General features: G+C 46.9%; 1 protein-coding gene across 1 annotated transcript in view; it reads left to right on the forward strand.

Annotated features, from left to right (window-relative positions):
* Positions 1–18,115, forward strand: part of COL6A6 (collagen type VI alpha 6 chain) — a 111,291-nt gene that overhangs the window by 7,922 nt on the left and 85,254 nt on the right. Inside the window, exons 2-4 of the mRNA XM_075062498.1 lie at positions 4,509–4,604; positions 6,436–7,044; positions 7,612–8,226. Coding sequence (XP_074918599.1) covers positions 4,509–4,604; positions 6,436–7,044; positions 7,612–8,226 — 1,320 coding nt within the window. The remainder of the gene's footprint in view (positions 1–4,508; positions 4,605–6,435; positions 7,045–7,611; positions 8,227–18,115) is intronic.

The raw sequence follows: 18,115 nt of genomic DNA on the forward strand, positions 1-18,115 counted from the left end.
TTGTAGAAAGAAGGTGGGGGATGCAGATCATCCATGCAAGGAATCTGCACCAACTGCATTTCCCAGCACCCCAGGAGCTCCCTGCATCATGAGGCAGAGAGCTTTTCTGCTAGGGAGGGTGGTTCCAAAACAAAGCAGATTCACTAGGTAATATTCCCTGTGAGAGTGGCTGCAACTGGTGTACAGATGATATAGCTTTTAGTCTGTGGTAGTTGCTGCAAAGTGGTTCATAACCAGTCTATGACCTGGGCAGAGGATTCCATCTCCCATATGCTTCCTCTAGAGGGTAGTCCATTTACTCCCAACTGTGCAGTGGGTCCAGGATTTGGACATATGTGGAGATTGTCATAGTAAGTGTAGCCACAGCCCTTACAAAGTAGACATTGATTAATACAGGAATAAGCTACAAACAAAACAAGTTGGCTTCCATCTGTCCTGGGACCAGAGACTGCACCTTGCTGGCACTTTCAGGATAGCACAGAGACATCTAGTGGCCAAATAACATACCTACAAGTAAATATCATGACAGAAGTTAGTACTTCCATAGACAAGTAACTCAGCACAAGTTGTTACGGAGTCACAGGACTCATGCTCTCTCTCGGCTCTGAACAGTCCCTGGAAGGAACCCCTTCAGTGTGACAGTCCTTTTCAGGAGTCCACTGTGTCTCGGGGGTTAAGCTGTAGGCTCCACTGGCTCCTGGGACTGTACCTCTCTGAGCCTTCAGCATGCCTGTCTCTCGCCGTGGACCTCCTCAGGCAGTCCACTCTCTCTGGATCCCCAGTTCCACATCCAGAAGGAATAAATGCAACCCCGATCTCTAGCTGCAGTGACTCTCAGGCAGCGTAAAACAGAAGGGTCTGTTGAACATCTGTAACAATCATAAGAGGCTCTCAGGCCTCTAGAGTCTAACATCCCTCAGCAAAGTACAGCTAGGTCTCATGTCACAATGGCATGCAGAGAGCCATTTCACTGTACAGCTACCACTCTAAATCGTTATTCTCATGTAGCTGTTTTTTATTTTGTTTTAAATATTATGTTTTAATAGCTATACGCAAGGGGCACATAAAAACACCTGTAAAACATGAACTCTTAGGAGTTTCTTTATATTAAACCTGAAATGCAGAGAAATATGTAGTTGGAAGGAACAGTGGTAGCATTTTAAGCTGCCTTTCATCATTGTAGAGAGCCTGATGTGCAATAATAGTCCATTACATTATAAGGTAATGTCCAAATCTTGGCAGGCCAACAGGTTCTCTCTACGGCCAAAGGGCTCTTCAAGGTTTGCTCTCTAGTAAAAGCACAGCAATTACTGATTCCATCTGAGGAGAAATTAATAAGACTGGGACTTTTCAGCTTGGAACAGAGACGGCTAAGGGGAGATATGATTGACGTCTCTAAAATCAGGACTGGGGTAGAGAAAGTAGATAAGGAAGTGTTGTTTACTACTTCTCATAACAAGAACTAGGGCTCACCAAATAAAGTTAATAGGCAGCAGGTTGAAAACAAATAAAATAAAGTATTTCTTCACACAATGCACAGTCAACTTGTGGAACTCCTTGTCAGAGGATGTTGTGAAGGCCAAGACCATAACAGGGTTCAAAAAAGAACTAGATAAATTCATGGAGGATAGATCCAGCAATGGCTATTAGCCAGGATGGACAGGGATGGTGTCCCTGGTTTCTGTTTGCCAGAAGCTGGGAATGAGCGAGAGGGGAGGGATCACTTGATGATTACCTGTTCTGTTCATTCCCTCTGGAGCACCTGACACTGGCCACTGTCGGAAGACAGGATACTGGGCTAGATGGACCTTTGGTCCGACCCAGTGAGGCTGTTCTTATGCTTTATGTTGCACAGGCACCTGATTAAGCACCTGATTGAAAGTGTACCCCTTTAAATTGAAATGTGTCAACACAGCCTAGCTCCAGTGTGTTTAAATGGAAATGAAAAAGATTCTAAATGAAATACACGTGAAGTGCATTTATCCAAATGACTCTGGGGATGACTGATGCCTTTGGGCATTGGGATTAATGGAATGATATTTTCAGCTGTAGTTTCACAGTGAAATTTCATTCAGTCACTGACCATGATGACAGACTGCAGTGGGAGTCAAAGTTCTGTATACAGGTGAAGTGGAAATGTTTGATACTCAAATAACCAAAAATCCTGATGATCTGAATCAGTGGGGTGTCCCCCATGCTCATTCAGGTAATTAGGATTTTCAGTTCCTGGGGTGGGGGGGAGAGACAGGGAGTAGTTGCAGGAGACAGGAGCCTACTTAGTACTCCTTGAGTGAGGGGAGCTGGGAGGAAGATGGAGGCAGTACATGTCCAGGGAAGTGGGATATGATGCCCCCCCAAAGTCTATCTTGTCCCTGCCTCCTCTTGCCTGTGCCCAGCTCCTGCTCCCAGCTGGGGGCTCTGCTGCAAGGTTGGCCCCGTGACTCATCTCTGACTCTGACTCTGGGTCTACCCCGTGCTCCTGGGAGCTCCAACCACCATGTTCCCCTGCTCGGCCCTGGCTGCTGTGTGCCTGTGCTGAGCCATCTCTGAGTGCAGATCAGCATGGGGATGCTGCAGCTGGACTGGGCAGCAGCTGGAGTTGCTGGGAGCCTGCTGTCCAGGGCAGAGCTGCAGCCAGGTAGTGGGGCGTCCTTACAGTAGATCTCCCAGCAGGGAGCAGGATGGAACAGCTGATGCATAGTAGGCCAGTGGGAAGGCCCTCATGGGCCAGATCTGGCCCCAGGCAGGCCACTGATTGAAGAACACTGCAGTATTTCCTAATGACCCTCATCAAGGGTTAGGGCCCCACTGGCCCTACCTCAGAGAGATTGCAATGTAGCAGTTAGAAAGTACGGTACAGGCAAATAAACTGACAAATGGGAGGGGCAGAGAGAGAAGGGAAAACTAACAGTAGAGCCAGGGCCAATGGGAGCTGCGGAGTCGGAGCTTGAGATGGGGGCAGCAAGCAGAGCTTCCCTGATCTGCCCTTGCGCCGGGTGGCCGTGGAGACATGCTGGGCACTTTCAGGAGCTGTGTGGAGCCATTGCAGGCAGGGAGCTTGCCTTAGTCCTGCTGGGCCACCCACCGGGCTATTATGCTGACCAGAGCTGCCAGGGTCCCCGTTCAACTGGGCGTTCCAGTCAAAAACCAGATGCCTGGCAATCCTAAGCCAGGCACATTTGCATAACTCAGCGTGGTCTCAGTATCAGCTGGCTGCCAGCCTAATCAGTCCCAGTTGGCAATGGTTTGTAGGCTTGTATCTTTTAAAAATAGGTTTCAAGGAGGAATCTCAGTGAGAATAAGGTGATGGCTTGTGAATGTTGTCAGAAGGTTCTTCCCCAGCACATGGGGTGGCATGGAAAAAAGCAGGAAGATGTTTCTGTGACAAGCAGATAAATGGATGCTCAAGGTTGTCACTAGCAGAGCGAAGGTGAAGGTCAGGGCCATAATAAGAAACTAGTTTTGAAGGGTAAGGTGCCGCTGATTCAGTGGAGAAGGGGAATCCAGTGGAGGGGTACTAAGGGGAAATGATGTCATCAAAATCACCTTGGAAACATTTTAAATAACTATGAAGCAGGAAGGTTGGAGGCATCAGTGCCACACAGGTGAGATTACAATAATTAATATCTGATTTTATGGTGTAGTGGGGAGGTCACTGCACTCTGGTTCAGAAAGGGTTAAATGCTAGCCCTTGGCAAGGGATGGGGCTGGGAGCCAATCAGGAAAAGGCTGGGAGGCAGCCAATCAGGGCCAGCCTGAGTTCTATAAAAGAGCTGCAGCCTTGGAGAGAGATGGATCTGGTGGCTGAATAGCGAAAAAGGTACCTTGGACAGCGCAGTGCTGGGGAAGGGCAGGAGGAGGAGCGCCACCTTGGCAATCCCCCAGGCAGAGGCCTTGCTGTTGGGGCCGGAGAAGGTATTAGGGCTGTGGGGAGGCAGCCAGGGAAGGAAGAGGCAGCAGGTCCAACCCCCTGGCTGATGATGAGTGGCCACTTCAGACTGCAGTTTTCCCCTGAGGGAAGGGACTAGATGAAGACTGGCAGTGGGTCATTGAGGTCAGGTGAGCTTAGGGGATTGGGGTTCCCCAGGGATGGGAGGACCCCATGTGTGTGGGTACTGCTAAGGGAGAGTACCCAGGAGAAGGGGCAATATGGGTCGGGGGGGACGCAGTGCCTGAATTACAGTGGAGGAGATTGATAATGGTAAGATAAAAAGCAACAGCAGGAGGTGCTCTGACACTGGGATGAGCTAATTCCCAAGGTAACCAGCTGGAGGTGCCGCAGCAGTGAATGTATGTCATGTTACACATGGATAAAGAAGAACACAACGTGTCCTTTACCATTTTCCTGTTTCTTTATCTATATCACTTTAGGTTCTTATAACAGCATATTGGGATTAAACTACATCTTTCCCAACCCTGTAAGTTTCCTTATACTAGTGCATTATGCAGTCGTGTTCCATGGTCCTTGTGATACTTGATATATGAGATTTTTATTTTATTTTTTCCAGAATTAAAGCTTGGAACATTCATTCATAATATGAAGATGCTGCTGACTTTGTTCCTCTTCCTTATTGGGAGTCAAACTTCAGTAACTCAAACACCTGGTATTTCAGTATCCTTTGTATTCTGTTGTATTGTGTGATTTTTTTCCCTTCATGTAAAATATTTAGTCCTCAGTTTTCCCAATAAAAATTGAGGTGAAGCCTGAGACTCTTGAGTCAGGATCTCTATACCTTATGAGACTTTGTATAATAGACTGAAACTGTGTTTGGATAATGGAGATGGACATTAGATTTACATATTAGATTGATCAGTGCTATCATAGACCTTGACAGATTTATATAGATTAAAGCCAAATTCAGAGGTGAAAATGCAGATAGCATATAAATGAAGCCCACACATGGAATTTAGTTATTTTCAGGTGGCTACCTGGGATTTAATTACTCAGCATGTGCAAAAAGAGGATCTAGTCCTGAACCCTACTCAGATGGGTTCTATTGGGCTCAATGGGATTCTACATGTAAATTCTGCAGAACTGGGTCCTTGGTATAAATCCAGGCACAGCGAGAGCTAAATTGTTAGGGCAGAATTTGGCCATGGAAGGGGCCAGATCAATGTGACTGACAGGATAGGCTTGTTGCACAATTTAGGAAAGTTGTCAGTAGGAAAGTTGCTCAGGAGGAAAGTGAGGCCCGTCACTGCAAGGTGATCTGAGAAAAACTGAGGGTTTTCAACTCCTATTGCCTTCAATGGAGGTTAAGGATGATTAGCAACTTGCTGGAGGCAATCAGCACTTGTGATAGGCAGGTAACTAAGCACAGAGGAATCAAGGCAGAAAGAAAAAGCAACTTTTGCCACTTTGTGGCATACAACACATTGAGACTCTGAAGAGGGTCGCACACTTAGTCCACAGTTGCCATAGGATTCCATATGGGAGAGAATATACATTCTCGGGAATGTGACAGATATCTTCTACTGTGGTGTAAGTGTAAATTAAAGTAAGAGGAAGGGTGCTTTATTTTAACCCTTCTGTTAGTCACGTAAGGCTGTCTGGATCACTGACATACCCTTGACATCTATTGTGTTAAGGTAAAATAAGACTGTTCCAGTGAAGAGTACAGGGATGACAGGAGAAGGTGACATTTCCCCCCATCCAAACTGGAGTAAGCATGTAAAACTGCAGCTCCTCTTCTCTCACCCCAATACCTTGACTCCTCCATAAGAGGTAGTCATAAGTAGTTGTCTCAGCTCTTCTTAGCTACTAGCACTGGGAGTTGGGGCCAAAGGATAAGGATCTGCCTACATGTGGATTTCGGGCTCCAGCTTCATCCCAGCCCTCTGCAGTAGACTTAATATGGAGATTCTTTTTGCAGTGCACGGTTCCTTGTAATTCCTGAGCCTAAGTGGTTCAGGAGACTTTGCATGGGTCCTCCACACTAAGGGTGAACTGCACTGTGCCATGTGCTGAACTGAATGTTAGAAAAAATAAACCAGAGTGCATTGTTTGTGACTATGTGCCTGTAGTCACCACTCCCTGTGAAAGAAGTTAGCGTTTAAGAGAGATTTCTCTAACTGGAAACACTAGATAATGTGTGTCCCATTCAACAGAAATACCAAAAAAAATTAAACCTCAAAAAGGAAGCAGGCATCCAATCCTGAGAAGTGCTGAATAGCTACATCTCCTGGGAAGTCCTAGGTACCAAACAGATGCTGAGCACTTGTAACTTCCTATCTTTATCTTTCATGATAATAAAATAAGCTTAAAATATAAAAGAGAATTCTTGAGTTTAGAAGGATATTTTTCAACTTTTGGACATTTTGTTTCTGGATATCTCTGGATACATTCTTCGGTGAAGCATTGCTTTTATCATCAGAGTATTGTAGAGATAAAGGGTAAGAAATATGTAATAACATTTAATTTTCTGATTTTTGCAGCCCCTACATCTGCAGATATTGTCCTTTTGGTTGACAGCTCTAATAGCCTGGGAAATAAGACGTTCCCCTCTATGAAGTCTTTTATTAACAAAATGATCAGTCATTTAACAGCGACTCCTAACCAATACCGTATCGCACTTGCCCAGTACAGTGATGATTTGCACGTTGAATTTCAGCTGGACACTTATAAAGCAAAGAACCCAATGCTGAGCCATGTAAAAAAGAACTTTGTATTCAAGGGTGGTTCAGTAAAAACTGGCAATGCCCTTAGAAAAGTTCACGAAACCTATTTCAAAGGACCAACTAGTGGAAGAGACAAAGAACGAATTTTGGTAGTTTTGACTTCAGGGGAATCAGAGGATGCTGTAGGAGAGCCTGCCAGGATCTTGAAAAGTGATGGGGTAAAAATCATAGCTCTGGGGTTTCAGGATGTTTCTCCTCAAGAACTGCAGTCAATGGCTACACCTCAATTTTCGTATACGTTTCGCACAGTGAGGGATCTCAGTATGTCTTCTCAAAACGTGACCAAGATCATTGAGGATGTTATTCAAACAGATATTAATGACATAATACCAACAGTTAAAACTACAAATGTTCCTGAGAGAGAAGGTAAGGAATGCAAGGCTATGAAAAAATTGTGATCATATTGGTTGGAAGAAGTAATTCAGTGTTGGACAGAAAGACACCTTGAACATTTGGGTTAAATTTTCAAAATATTAAATAAGGAAGAGAACAGACATGTCCATGACCAGGTACATGTGTATACAGAGAGGCATGTAACACTGACATTTTGAAAATTAGTGCCTACCTGCTCATGACTTTATGCATGACTAACTCCTGACTCCACAAAAGTGAATGGAGAGTGGGTGGAGTGAAGCTGTAACTATTCTTGCAGATTTGGTAATTTTCAAGAGAAAATAGCTCTTGTTGTTTTATGCCCTGAAACAACTAATTAATGGGCATTTTCCTTTGGGCTTCCTCTGACGTGGCTGGCATTGACCACTGCTGGAGACAGGATGCCGGAGTTAGGTGGATGGCTAATTTGATTCAGTATGGCAATTCCTCTGTTTCTAGATAAATCTGAATGAAGGAAACTATTTTAGAAGACTGTTCCATGGATTGGCCAAGAAATAGACAATTAATATTGTGTTCTTTTCCTCTCTCTTCCCACTGCAGTTTGTAAGAGTGATTCCGTTGCTGATGTTGTGTTCATAGTAGATGAGGGTGTTTCAAAACCAAAATCTGAAGATATTAAAAATTTCCTGCAAGATACAGTCTCCTTTCTTGATGTGAAGAAGAATTGTACAAAGATTGGCCTAGTGACATATAGCAGTGAGCCACATGTGTTAGCTTTACTGAGTGAAGAAACAAACAAAACTGCTATTCTGCAGAAAATACAGGGCTTTTCTCCAAGGGAAGGGAAGGCCAACACCGGTGCTGCCATTAAGGCTACAAGGAAAAACATCTTCAGTGTAAAATATGGAAGCAGAAAGGCCCAAGGAATAGAGCAAATAGCAATTCTGATCACTCACAGACCCTCTGAAGACAATGTAAGTGAGGCAGCTCGTGATCTTCGGAGAGCTGGCGTGACTGTATTCACCATAGGCATTGAAAATGCTAACAACACCCAGTTAACCCAAATAGCATCATATCCTCCACAGCTATATGTTACTAAGCTGACGGCATTTTCTGACCTGCCAAAACAAGCCAAAACTTTACAAAAGAAACTCTTGAATCAAATTCAGGACAAGCAGTATATCCAGTCTGAAAGAAGAGAACTACTTAAAACAGGTAAACCTTTCCCAGTAATGGTATTTATCTTTTCTCTATGTGGAAGATTTTTAAGTAGGGATGGTCCTGAATCAAAACCTGGATCCAAACCTCCCTAAACTTTTGATCTAGTTCCAAACTTTAGCCTTTGAGGAAGTGCAGTTCCGTAGCTGAATCTGAATCCAAACTGTAGCTCAGAACCATCTTTTTAACATTATTGACTGGTTCATGTTGTTTTATTGAATTCATGCAAAGATCCTGCATCATGGTCTCCTAGTGAAGCAATCTGTGTCTTTATGGAATCCTCTTGGTGTCAGTGGGACTCTGCACAGCTGTAAACGAGGGTCTATGATAGCAGATCTCAGTGTAGGATTGGTGCCTAAATTTTATTTTCATTGGGTTAGCAAAGCAGGCTGGTGTTGTTTTTTTTTTTTTCTTAAGTAAATGGCTTTTTAAAAAAAACCCAAAACAACAGCATCATTAATATGCATAGATGTTCAGGCTGCATTTCTGGTGTCTGCAGGCATGATTGTGGACAGGTTTTGTTTGTTTGTTTGTTTGTTTTTTGTTTTTGTTTTTTGTTTTTAAATAATCCAAGCAAACACAGCCTGGCCAAGCAAGGTTTTACAGCTCCAACCCCACAGTTTTGTCATCACACTGGATGAAAAACAGAGACTGCGTGTCTGGGGGTTCCCTTCATCCCCTCCCCACCCATGAAGAAGATAATTACAGATGCCTCTGAATGGGGTTAGAGAACTCACTTGAATAAACATGTGGCTCAAGGCTCTTGGACCCAGGAAGAATCCAAACTAAACATCAGCCTCCTGACACTGTGGGCAGTCCGTGAAGCCTGAAATAGATTTCTGCCACTCATCTGTATCCTGCATGTCCAAGTCGCATGTAACATGACTACAGTACACTATATATCAAAAAAGAGGAATAGGGAGGTCTACCCTCCTTTACAAAGAAGCAGTCGGTCTCTGCAGTTGTTGGCCAGAAGAGTAGATGAGCTTGGGACCCTTAAGGTGGACCCTCCTACACTGTCCTCCATAAGGATAAGGTTTCTTTGAGGTTACACCCTATATTAATTCAGAATGTTACCTCTGAATACCATTTAAATCAGGTAATATAACTAGCATTTTTCACCCAAAATATTATGCCACCAAAAAAGACAGGGAGCACCATTCTCTGGATGTTTGTTGAGCCTGAGCATTCTACCTGCAGATGACAGATCCCTTCAGAGAATCTCCTAATCTAGTTATTTCCTTTGCTTCCCCTTTGATACATATGAGATTTTCTAAATGAATTTCAAGTTGCATCAAGCTGTGAGTTGATGGTGAACCCTCTGTGGCAAAGTACCTATTTCTCCTCTGCTGGCTCAGTCCTCTTTTCCTGGAGACACAGGCTTGGGTAGAGTAAAGTCCTTCCCGGTCGCGCAGGGTCTGGCTGATCCTTTTCTCAGTTAGTCCCTTGCTCTGTTTTTCTCCCTTTCTGGGAAGAGTGCAAGTCTTCCTGGCTGGAAGACTTCAGAGTCTTGCTGCACCTACTTGCTGGCAGCTCCTCTGCTTCTCTCACTTCCCCCCTGCTTCCCTGCTAGGGAGAGTTTAAAAAGGTCTCCAGCAATTTGGGCCAGCTGAACCTAATTAGTTCCCTGGCAACCCCTGTTCCAGCTGAACCTTATTCCTCCATGGCTATCTCCCCTCAATGAATAGGGAGAGGCCTTTCAGCCCCTCTAGGACTAATTACTATCCCTCCTTTGATAGCTATTTGTCCTGGGTTTGCCACATATCCCCCTTCCCCCCGCTCAACACTATGGGGTTGGGCTACTTGGGTCGGAAAGCAGTGCACCCTCGACAGGCCATCCGCATTGCCATGTTGGGTTCCAGACCTATGTCGTACTATGAAGTGGAAGGGTTGAAGCGACAGAAACCAACTTGTTACTCTTGCCTTTTTGTCTTTGTTTTGGTGCATCCACTGCAAAGGGGCATGGTCCGTGACCAGGGTAAACCTCCATCCAAGTAGATAGTAGCGGAGGCTTTCTATGGCCCATTTTACTGCCAGGCATTCCTTCTCCACTATGGCGTATTTCCATTCCCTAGGTAAGAGCTTCCTACTGAGGAAGAGGACGGGGTGTTCATCATCTCCGACCATTTGTGAAAGCACCGCCCCCAGCCCTACTTCAGAGGCGTCCGTCTGTAGGATAAACTCCTTCCCCCAGTCTGAGGCTACTAGTACGGGGTTTGTGCAGAGGGCAGTCCTCAGATCTGCAAAAGCGGCTTCGGCTGCCGCCGACCATTTTACTATGTCTGGGTCCCGAGCTTTGGTTAGGTCCGTTAATGGGCACGCCCTGGTGGCGAAGTGGGGAATGAACCATTTATAGTTCCCACTAGTCCCAGGAATGCTCTGACCTGTTTTTTCCGGAGTGGTTGGGGCCACTTCTGTATAGCTTCTAACTTGTTGAGCTGGGGCTTCACCACGCCCCTCCTCACTATATACCTAAGGTACTTGGCCTCAGCTAACCCAATCGAACATTTGGAGGGATTTTCAGTCAGTCCTGCCTTCCTCAGGGTGTCTGGGACTGCTTCTACCTTCTCCATGTGCGTCTCCCAGTCGGGGCTATATATAATGATGTCATCAAGATAGGCAGCTGTGTACTTTCCATGGAGTCGTAACAGTTTGTCCATTAGCCATTGGAAAGTAGCGGGGGCCCCATGCAACCCAAAGGGGAGAACAATGTACTGTTATAGTCCTTCTGGAGTTGCAAAGGCCATCTTCTCCTTGTCGGCCTTAGCCAGGGGGATCTTCCAGTAGCCCGTAGTAAGGTCAAAGGTAGACATAAACCGTGCCTTTCCCAGTCTGTCAATCAGTTCATCTATCCTGGGTATAGGGTATGCGTCAAATTGGGACACCTCATTCAGCTTGCGGAAGTCATTGCAGAACCTCATACTGCCATCTGGCTTAGGCACTAAAACCACGGGACTGGACCATTGACTATGAGATTCTTTGATGACTCCTAAGGCCAGCATCTTCCTGACCTCTTTCCTAATCTCTCTCTCTTGGCCTCCGGGATCCGGTATGGCTTGACATTCACCTTCACTCCAGGCTCTGTGAAGATGTGATGATGAACCTCTGTAGTCCTGCCTGGCTTTTCTGAGAACACATCCTGGTTGCATTTGATCAGGTTGATCACTTCTGATCATTGTTCCGGAGTCAACTCCGGGGATATTCCCACCAGGTTGGGCTGATTGCCTTTCGGGGATGGTGCCCCCAGTGCAACCACCGGAGCTTCTCTATCCTGCCAAGGTTTCAGCAGATTTATATGGTAGATCTGCTCCAGCTTCCGGCGACCTGGCTGCCGGACCTTATAGTCAACTTCTCCTATAGCTTCTATTACCTCATATGGCCTCTGCCACCTAGCCAGGAGCTTGCTCTCCGCTGTGGGTATGAGCACCTTCACCTGGTCCCCTACCTGGAACTTCCGGGTCATTGCTTGACGATTGTAATATGTCCGTTGTGCCCCCTGGACCTTCTCCATGTGTTCACGCACAAGGGGGGTGACTCGGGCTATTCGGTCTTTCATCTGCAGCACATGTTCCACAACGTTTCTCCCCGGGTTCGGCTGTTCTTCCCAGTCTTCTTTAGCCAGATCCAGTATGCCCCTGGGGTGTTGACCATATAACAGCTCGAAGGGGGAGAATCCAGTGGAAGCCTGAGGGACTTCCCGTATGGCAAACAGTACATAAGGCAGCAGGGCGTCCCAGTCTTTCCCGTCACGACTAATCACCTTCCGTAACATATTTTTCAATGTCCTATTGAAACGTTCGACGAGGCCATCGGTCTGGGGATGGTAGACTGATGGTCTAAGGGTCCGTATGTGGAGCATGGTACATAAGTCCTTCATCAGTTTAGACACAAAGGGGGTCCCTTGGTCCATCAGGATCTCCTTAGGTATTCCTACTCTGGAAAAAATCTGGACTAATTCTTTGGCTATGGTCTTGGACATGGTATTCCGTAGGGGAATGGCCTCAGGGTATCGGGTGGCATAATCTAGTACTACCATGTACTGATGGCCCTGGGCTGACTTCTCCAGTGGCCCTACTATGTCCATAGCTATTCGCTCAAATGGAACCTCAATAATTGGCAGAGGTACCAGAGGGGCCCTTAAGCATGGTTGGGGTCCATGTATTTGGCATTCCGGACGGGAGGTACAATATTGCCGGACGGCCGCATAAATGCCAGGCCAAAAAAACCTCTGTAAAATCTACCCCTAGATGGGCCCCGAACAGATGACTGTGGGCCAGATCCATTACCGCTCTCTGATACTTCCGGGGGACCAAGAGTTGTTCTATGACTTGCTCTTGGACGTGGACTACTCTATATAGCAGATCCTTCTTAATCATATAATATGGCCCTGGGCCCTTAACTCTCCCCTCCACTGGGACCCCATTTACCTCGACTACTTCCTTATGAATATTGTGGTATATGGGATCATTGCCCTGATCCTGACCAAAATTCCCACGTGCAGTCCCTATTTGTCCAAATTCGGGGGGGTCTACCTCCGTCTCCCCCTTGGGAAGAGCCCCTGGGGAACCAGGTCCAACGATAGGGTTGTTGATGGCCGACCCAGTCCCGCTGTCAGCTGAGCCCCTTCTTTCCCTTGCCAGCGTAGCCTTCAGGTACTGGGTCAGGATCGTCGTCCTCCTCCTTTTATCTCCCTTCATTCCCTCCGAGTCTTCCTGGTCTTCCCTGGCTGGGAGAACAAATTCTGGCTAAACTCATGGAAGGTGGGGGGAGGGTCACCTCTCTGGGCCACAACTTGGGTCCCAGGGTCATTATTTTCTTCTACCTCGTCCCTGGGGAGTAGACCATCAAACCCCGGGAAGTCTCGTCCGATAAGGACAGGGAAGGGGAGTTTCGGAACTACTCCCACTGTCAACTTAGTGGGGTTTCCGAGAACTTCTGTGCTTACAGGGATGGTCGGATAATAGTTGATGTCCCCATGCACACAGGATATTCCCGAGTGTTTGGCCTGGGATAGTTGGCCCGGCCTGACCAGCTTCCCTGAGACTAATGTGATTGCACTTCCCGAGTCTATCAATGCTGTGGTCTCTATACCGTTCGTCTTAACGGGCCTAGTGTATCTATGAGGGACCATCGCAACCCCAACTAGACTTGTTAGCTTGCAAGGTCCCCCTATATCTCCCAGTTCATCTTGCATAGGCTCCCCTAGATCTGGGCATTGGGCAGCAATATGCCCTACTTCACCACAGGCATAACATTGGTACCCTGCTCGGGGTAGCCCCCTATTTTTCGGGCTGCTGGGATGTATCCCCTGAGCCTTTCTTCCCCAGTCCTCCAGTCTCTCCGGGACTGCCGGCGGCTCTTCCGCCTCCTGCCTCCCCTCCATTTTCCGGCCTGGCGCTAAGGTAAACCGGGGCCTCGGCACAGAGACTGGTCTCCGATTCTGGCGCCTTCCTTCGCCGATGGTCCGAGAAAGTTCTTGGGCTGCTGAGTGTCTCTCTACGAGAGCAACTAGCTCATCATAAGAGGAGGGATCATTTTGGTGGACCCACCCTCGTATGTCCGGCGGCAACCCCCTCATGTACCTGTCCAATACTAGGATTTCCACTATCTTCTCTGGCCCATGGGTCTCGGGGCGGAGCCACTTCCGAGCGAGGTGTATCAAGTCAAATAGCTAGGACCTTGGTGCTTTGTCATCCCGGTATTTCCACTCATGGAAGCGCTGGGCCCTTATGGCCGGCGTCACGCCTGTCCTTGCCAGGATTTCCATCTTCAGCTGAGGGTAATCCATAGCTGCTTCTGGGGTCATGTCAAAGTAGGCTTTCTGGGCCTCCCCACACAGGAATGGAGCCAGGAGGCCTGCCCACTGGTCTTGGGGCCAGGCCTCCCGCAGTGCCGTCCTCTCGAATGAAAGGAGATATGCCTCTATATCATCATCTGTTGTCATTTTCTGTAAATAGTTGCTCGGCCGTAGCAGCTGGGTCCCCTGGGCCCTGTGCGTCAGCGTGGTCAGGGCTTTCACCTGGTTCACTACTTCATTCAGGGTGGCTCGATCTTGGGCCACCTGGGTCATCAGCAGCTGGTTTGTCTCCTATTGGACAGGTATAGACTCTTGTTGGGCCGCCACCTGTACCCTGGTAGCCTCTTGTTGAGCCGCAGTGGCCTGTATCAACGCCTTCACTACGTCCTCCATTATTTTATTTTATTTTTTTTGAGATTTTACCTTGCCCTGAGATGGCTTGCCACAGAGCCTCACTCACTATGCCATCCCACCCCTGACACCACGTGTGGCAAAGTACCTGTTTCTCCTCTGCTGGCTCAGTCCCCTTTTTCCCTGGAGACACAGGCTTGGGTAGAGTAAAGTCCTTCCCGGTCGCGCAGGGTCTTGCTGATCCTTTTCTCAGTCAGTCCCTTGCTTTGTTTTTCTCCCCTTCTGGGAAGAGTGCAAGTCTTCCTGGCTGGAAGACTTCAGAGTCTTGCTGCACCTACTCGCTGGCAGCTATTCTGCTTCTCTCACTTCCCCCCTGCTTCCCTGCTAGGGAGAGTTTAAAAAGGTCTCCAGCAATTTGGGCCAGCTGAACCTAATTAGTTCCCTGGCAACCCCTGTTCCAGCTGAACCTTATTCCTCCATGGCTATCTCCCCTCAATGAATAGGGAGAGGCCTTTCAGCCCCTCTAGGACTAATTACTATCCCTCCTTTGATAGCTATTTGTCCTGGGTTTGCCACATATCCCCCTTCCCCCCGCTCAACACTATGGGGTTGGGCTACTTGGGTCGGAAAGCAGTGCACCCTCGACAGGCCATCCGCATTGCCATGTTGGGTTCCAGACCTATGTAAAACCAAAAAAGAGCTTACAAGAAGTGGAAGATGGACAAATGACCAGGGAGGAGTATAAAAATATTGCTCAGGATACAGAAGTGAAATCAGGAAGGCAAATCACACTTGGACTGCAGCTAACAAGAGATGTTAAGAGTTTCTTCAGAGAAGGGTTTCTCTCAGGTATGTTAGCAACAAGAGAAAATCAAGGAAAGTGTCGGCCCCTTACTGAATGAGGGAGGCAACCTAGTGACAGGAGATGTGGAAAAAGATAATGTACTCAGGCTTTTTTTGCCTCTGTCTTCACAAACAAGGTCACTCCCAGACTGCTTGCATTGGGCAGCACAGCATGGGGAGAGGTGACCAACCCCTGTGGAGAAAGAAGTGGTTTGGACTATTTAGAAAAAACTGACAAGCAGTATGGGGCGGTCACTGCATCCGAGGGTTGTTAAGGAGTGGTGGAGGTTTGCAGAGCCATTGGCCATTATCTCTGAAAATTCATGGTGATCGGGGGAGGTCCCAGTTGACTGGAAAAAGGCCATGTAGTGCTCATCTTTTAAAAAGGAAGAAGAAGGATCTGGAGAACTACAGTGCCAATCAGCCTCACCTCAGTCCCTGGAAATATCATGGAACAGGTCCTCCAAAAAAATAAATTCTGAAGCACTTAGAGGGAGAGAAGTGATCAGGAACAGTCAGCATAGATTCACAAAGGGCGAGTCATGCCTGACTAACCTACTGCCGTCTATAATGAGATAACTGGGTCTGTGGATGATGGGGTAAGCAGTGGATGTGTTATTCTTGAATTTAGCAAAGCTTTTGATACATTTCCCATAGATTCTTGCCAGCAAGTTAAGAGAAGTATGGGCTGGATGAATGGATTATAAGCGGATAGAAAGCTGGCTGATCATCGGGCTCAACGGGTAGTGATCAACAGCTCAGTCTAATTGGCAGCTGGTATCAAGCAGAGTGCCCAAGGGTCGTCGTAGGGCCAGTTTTTGTTTCAATATCTCTATTAATGATCTGGAGGATGGCGTGGACTGCACTCCAGCAAGTTTGCAGATGACACTAAACTTGGAGGTGTAGATATGCTGGAGATAGAGATAGGAATACAAAGGAACCTAGACAAATTAGAGGATTGGGCCAAAGAAACTATGAAGATCCAAGCAATGACAAGATGTTCAGACAGTACCTGACAAGAGAGCGCATTGACGGAAGATCCGCATGCATGCTACAGACTAGGATCCAAATGCGCTTAGAGGGGCGGAGGCAGCAATTCCGCAGAAAAGGTCCTAGGGGTTACAGATGGATGAGAAGCCGGGTTTTGAGTCGACAGTGTGCCCTTATTGCCAAGAAGGTTAACAGCATTTGGGTTGTTATAAATAGAGAGTATTGCCAAGAGATTGAGGGATGTGATCTATTCCCTCTATTCGCATTGGTGAGGCCTCATCGGAGTACTGTTCCAGTATTTGAGCCCCACACTACAAGCAGGATGTGGAAAAAATGAGAGATTACACAGCCGACGGACAGCCACCTGAGATGAATAAAACCAAAAAAGAAGCTTACAAGAAGTGGAAGATTGGACAAATGACCAGGGGAGGAGTATAAAAATATTGCTCAGGCATACAGAAGTGAAATCAGGAAGGGCAAATCACACTTGGACTGCAGCTAACAAGAGATGTTAAGGAGTTTCTTCAGAGAAGGGTTTCTTTCAGGTATGTTAGCAACAAGAGAAAATCAAGGAAAGTGTCGGCCCCTTACTGAATGAGGGAGGCAACCTAGTGACAGGAGGATGTGGAAAAAGATAATGTACTCAGCTTTTTTTGCCTCTGTCTTCACAAACAAGGTCAGCTCCCAGACTGCTGCATTGGGCAGCACAGCATGGGGAGAGGTGACCAACCCCTGTGGAGAAAGAAGTGGTTTGGACTATTTAGAAAAAACTGACAAGCCAAGTCTATGGCGGTGCGTGCACTCCGAGGGTGTTAAGGAGTGGTGGAGGTCTTGCAGAGCATTGGCCATTATCTCTGAAAATTCATGGTGATCGGGGGAGGTCCCAGTTGACTGGAAAAAGGCCAATGTAGTGCTCATCTTTTAAAAAGGAAGAAGAAGGATCTGAGAACTACAGTCCAATCAGCCTCACCTCAGTCCCTGAAATATCATGGAACAGGTCCTCAAAAAATAAATTCTGAAGCACTTAGAGGGAGAGAAGTGATCAGGAACAGTCAGCATAGATTCACAAAGGGCGAGTCATGCCTGACTAACCTACTTGCCGTCTATAATGAGATAACTGGGTCTGTGGATGATGGGTAAGCAGTGGATGTGTTATTCTTGAATTTAGCAAAGCTTTTGATACATTTCCCATAGTATTCTTGCCAGCAAGTAAAGAAGTATGGGCTGGATGAATGGATTATAAGGCGGATAGAAAGCTGGCTAGATCATCGGGCTCAACGGGTAGTGATCAACAGCTCAGTCTAATTGGCAGCTGGTATCAAGCAGCAGTGCCCAAGGGGTCGGTCGTAGGGCCAGTTTTGTTTCAATATCTCTATTAATGATCTGGAGGATGGCGTGGACTGCACTCTCAGCAAGTTTGCAGATGACACTAAACTTGGAGGAGTGGTAGATATGCTGGAGATAGAGATAGAATACAAAGGAACCTAGACAAATTAGAGGATTGGGCCAAAGAAACTATGAAGATCAGCACATGCATGGATGTTCAGACAGTACGAAACAAGAGAGCCTGCACTTGACGGAAGAATCCCATGCATGCTACAGACTAGGATCCAAATGCGCTGAGGGCGAGCAGCAATTCCGCAGAAAAGGTCCTAGGGGTTACAGATGGATGAGAAAGCCGGTTGAGTCGACAGTGTGCCCTTAATTGCCAAGAAGGTTAACAGCATTTGGGTTGTTATAAATAGAGAGTATTGCCAAGGAGATTGAGGGATGTGATCTATTCCCTCTATTCGCATTGGTGAGGCCTCATCGGAGTACTGTGTCCAGTTTTGAGCCCCACACACAAGCAGGATGATGGAAAAAATGAGAGATTACACAGCCGACGGACAGCCACCTGAGATGAAT

Source organism: Chelonoidis abingdonii, chromosome 2 (genome assembly GCF_003597395.2).
Source record: "Chelonoidis abingdonii isolate Lonesome George chromosome 2, CheloAbing_2.0, whole genome shotgun sequence".
Classification (NCBI taxonomy): domain Eukaryota; kingdom Metazoa; phylum Chordata; order Testudines; family Testudinidae; genus Chelonoidis; species Chelonoidis abingdonii.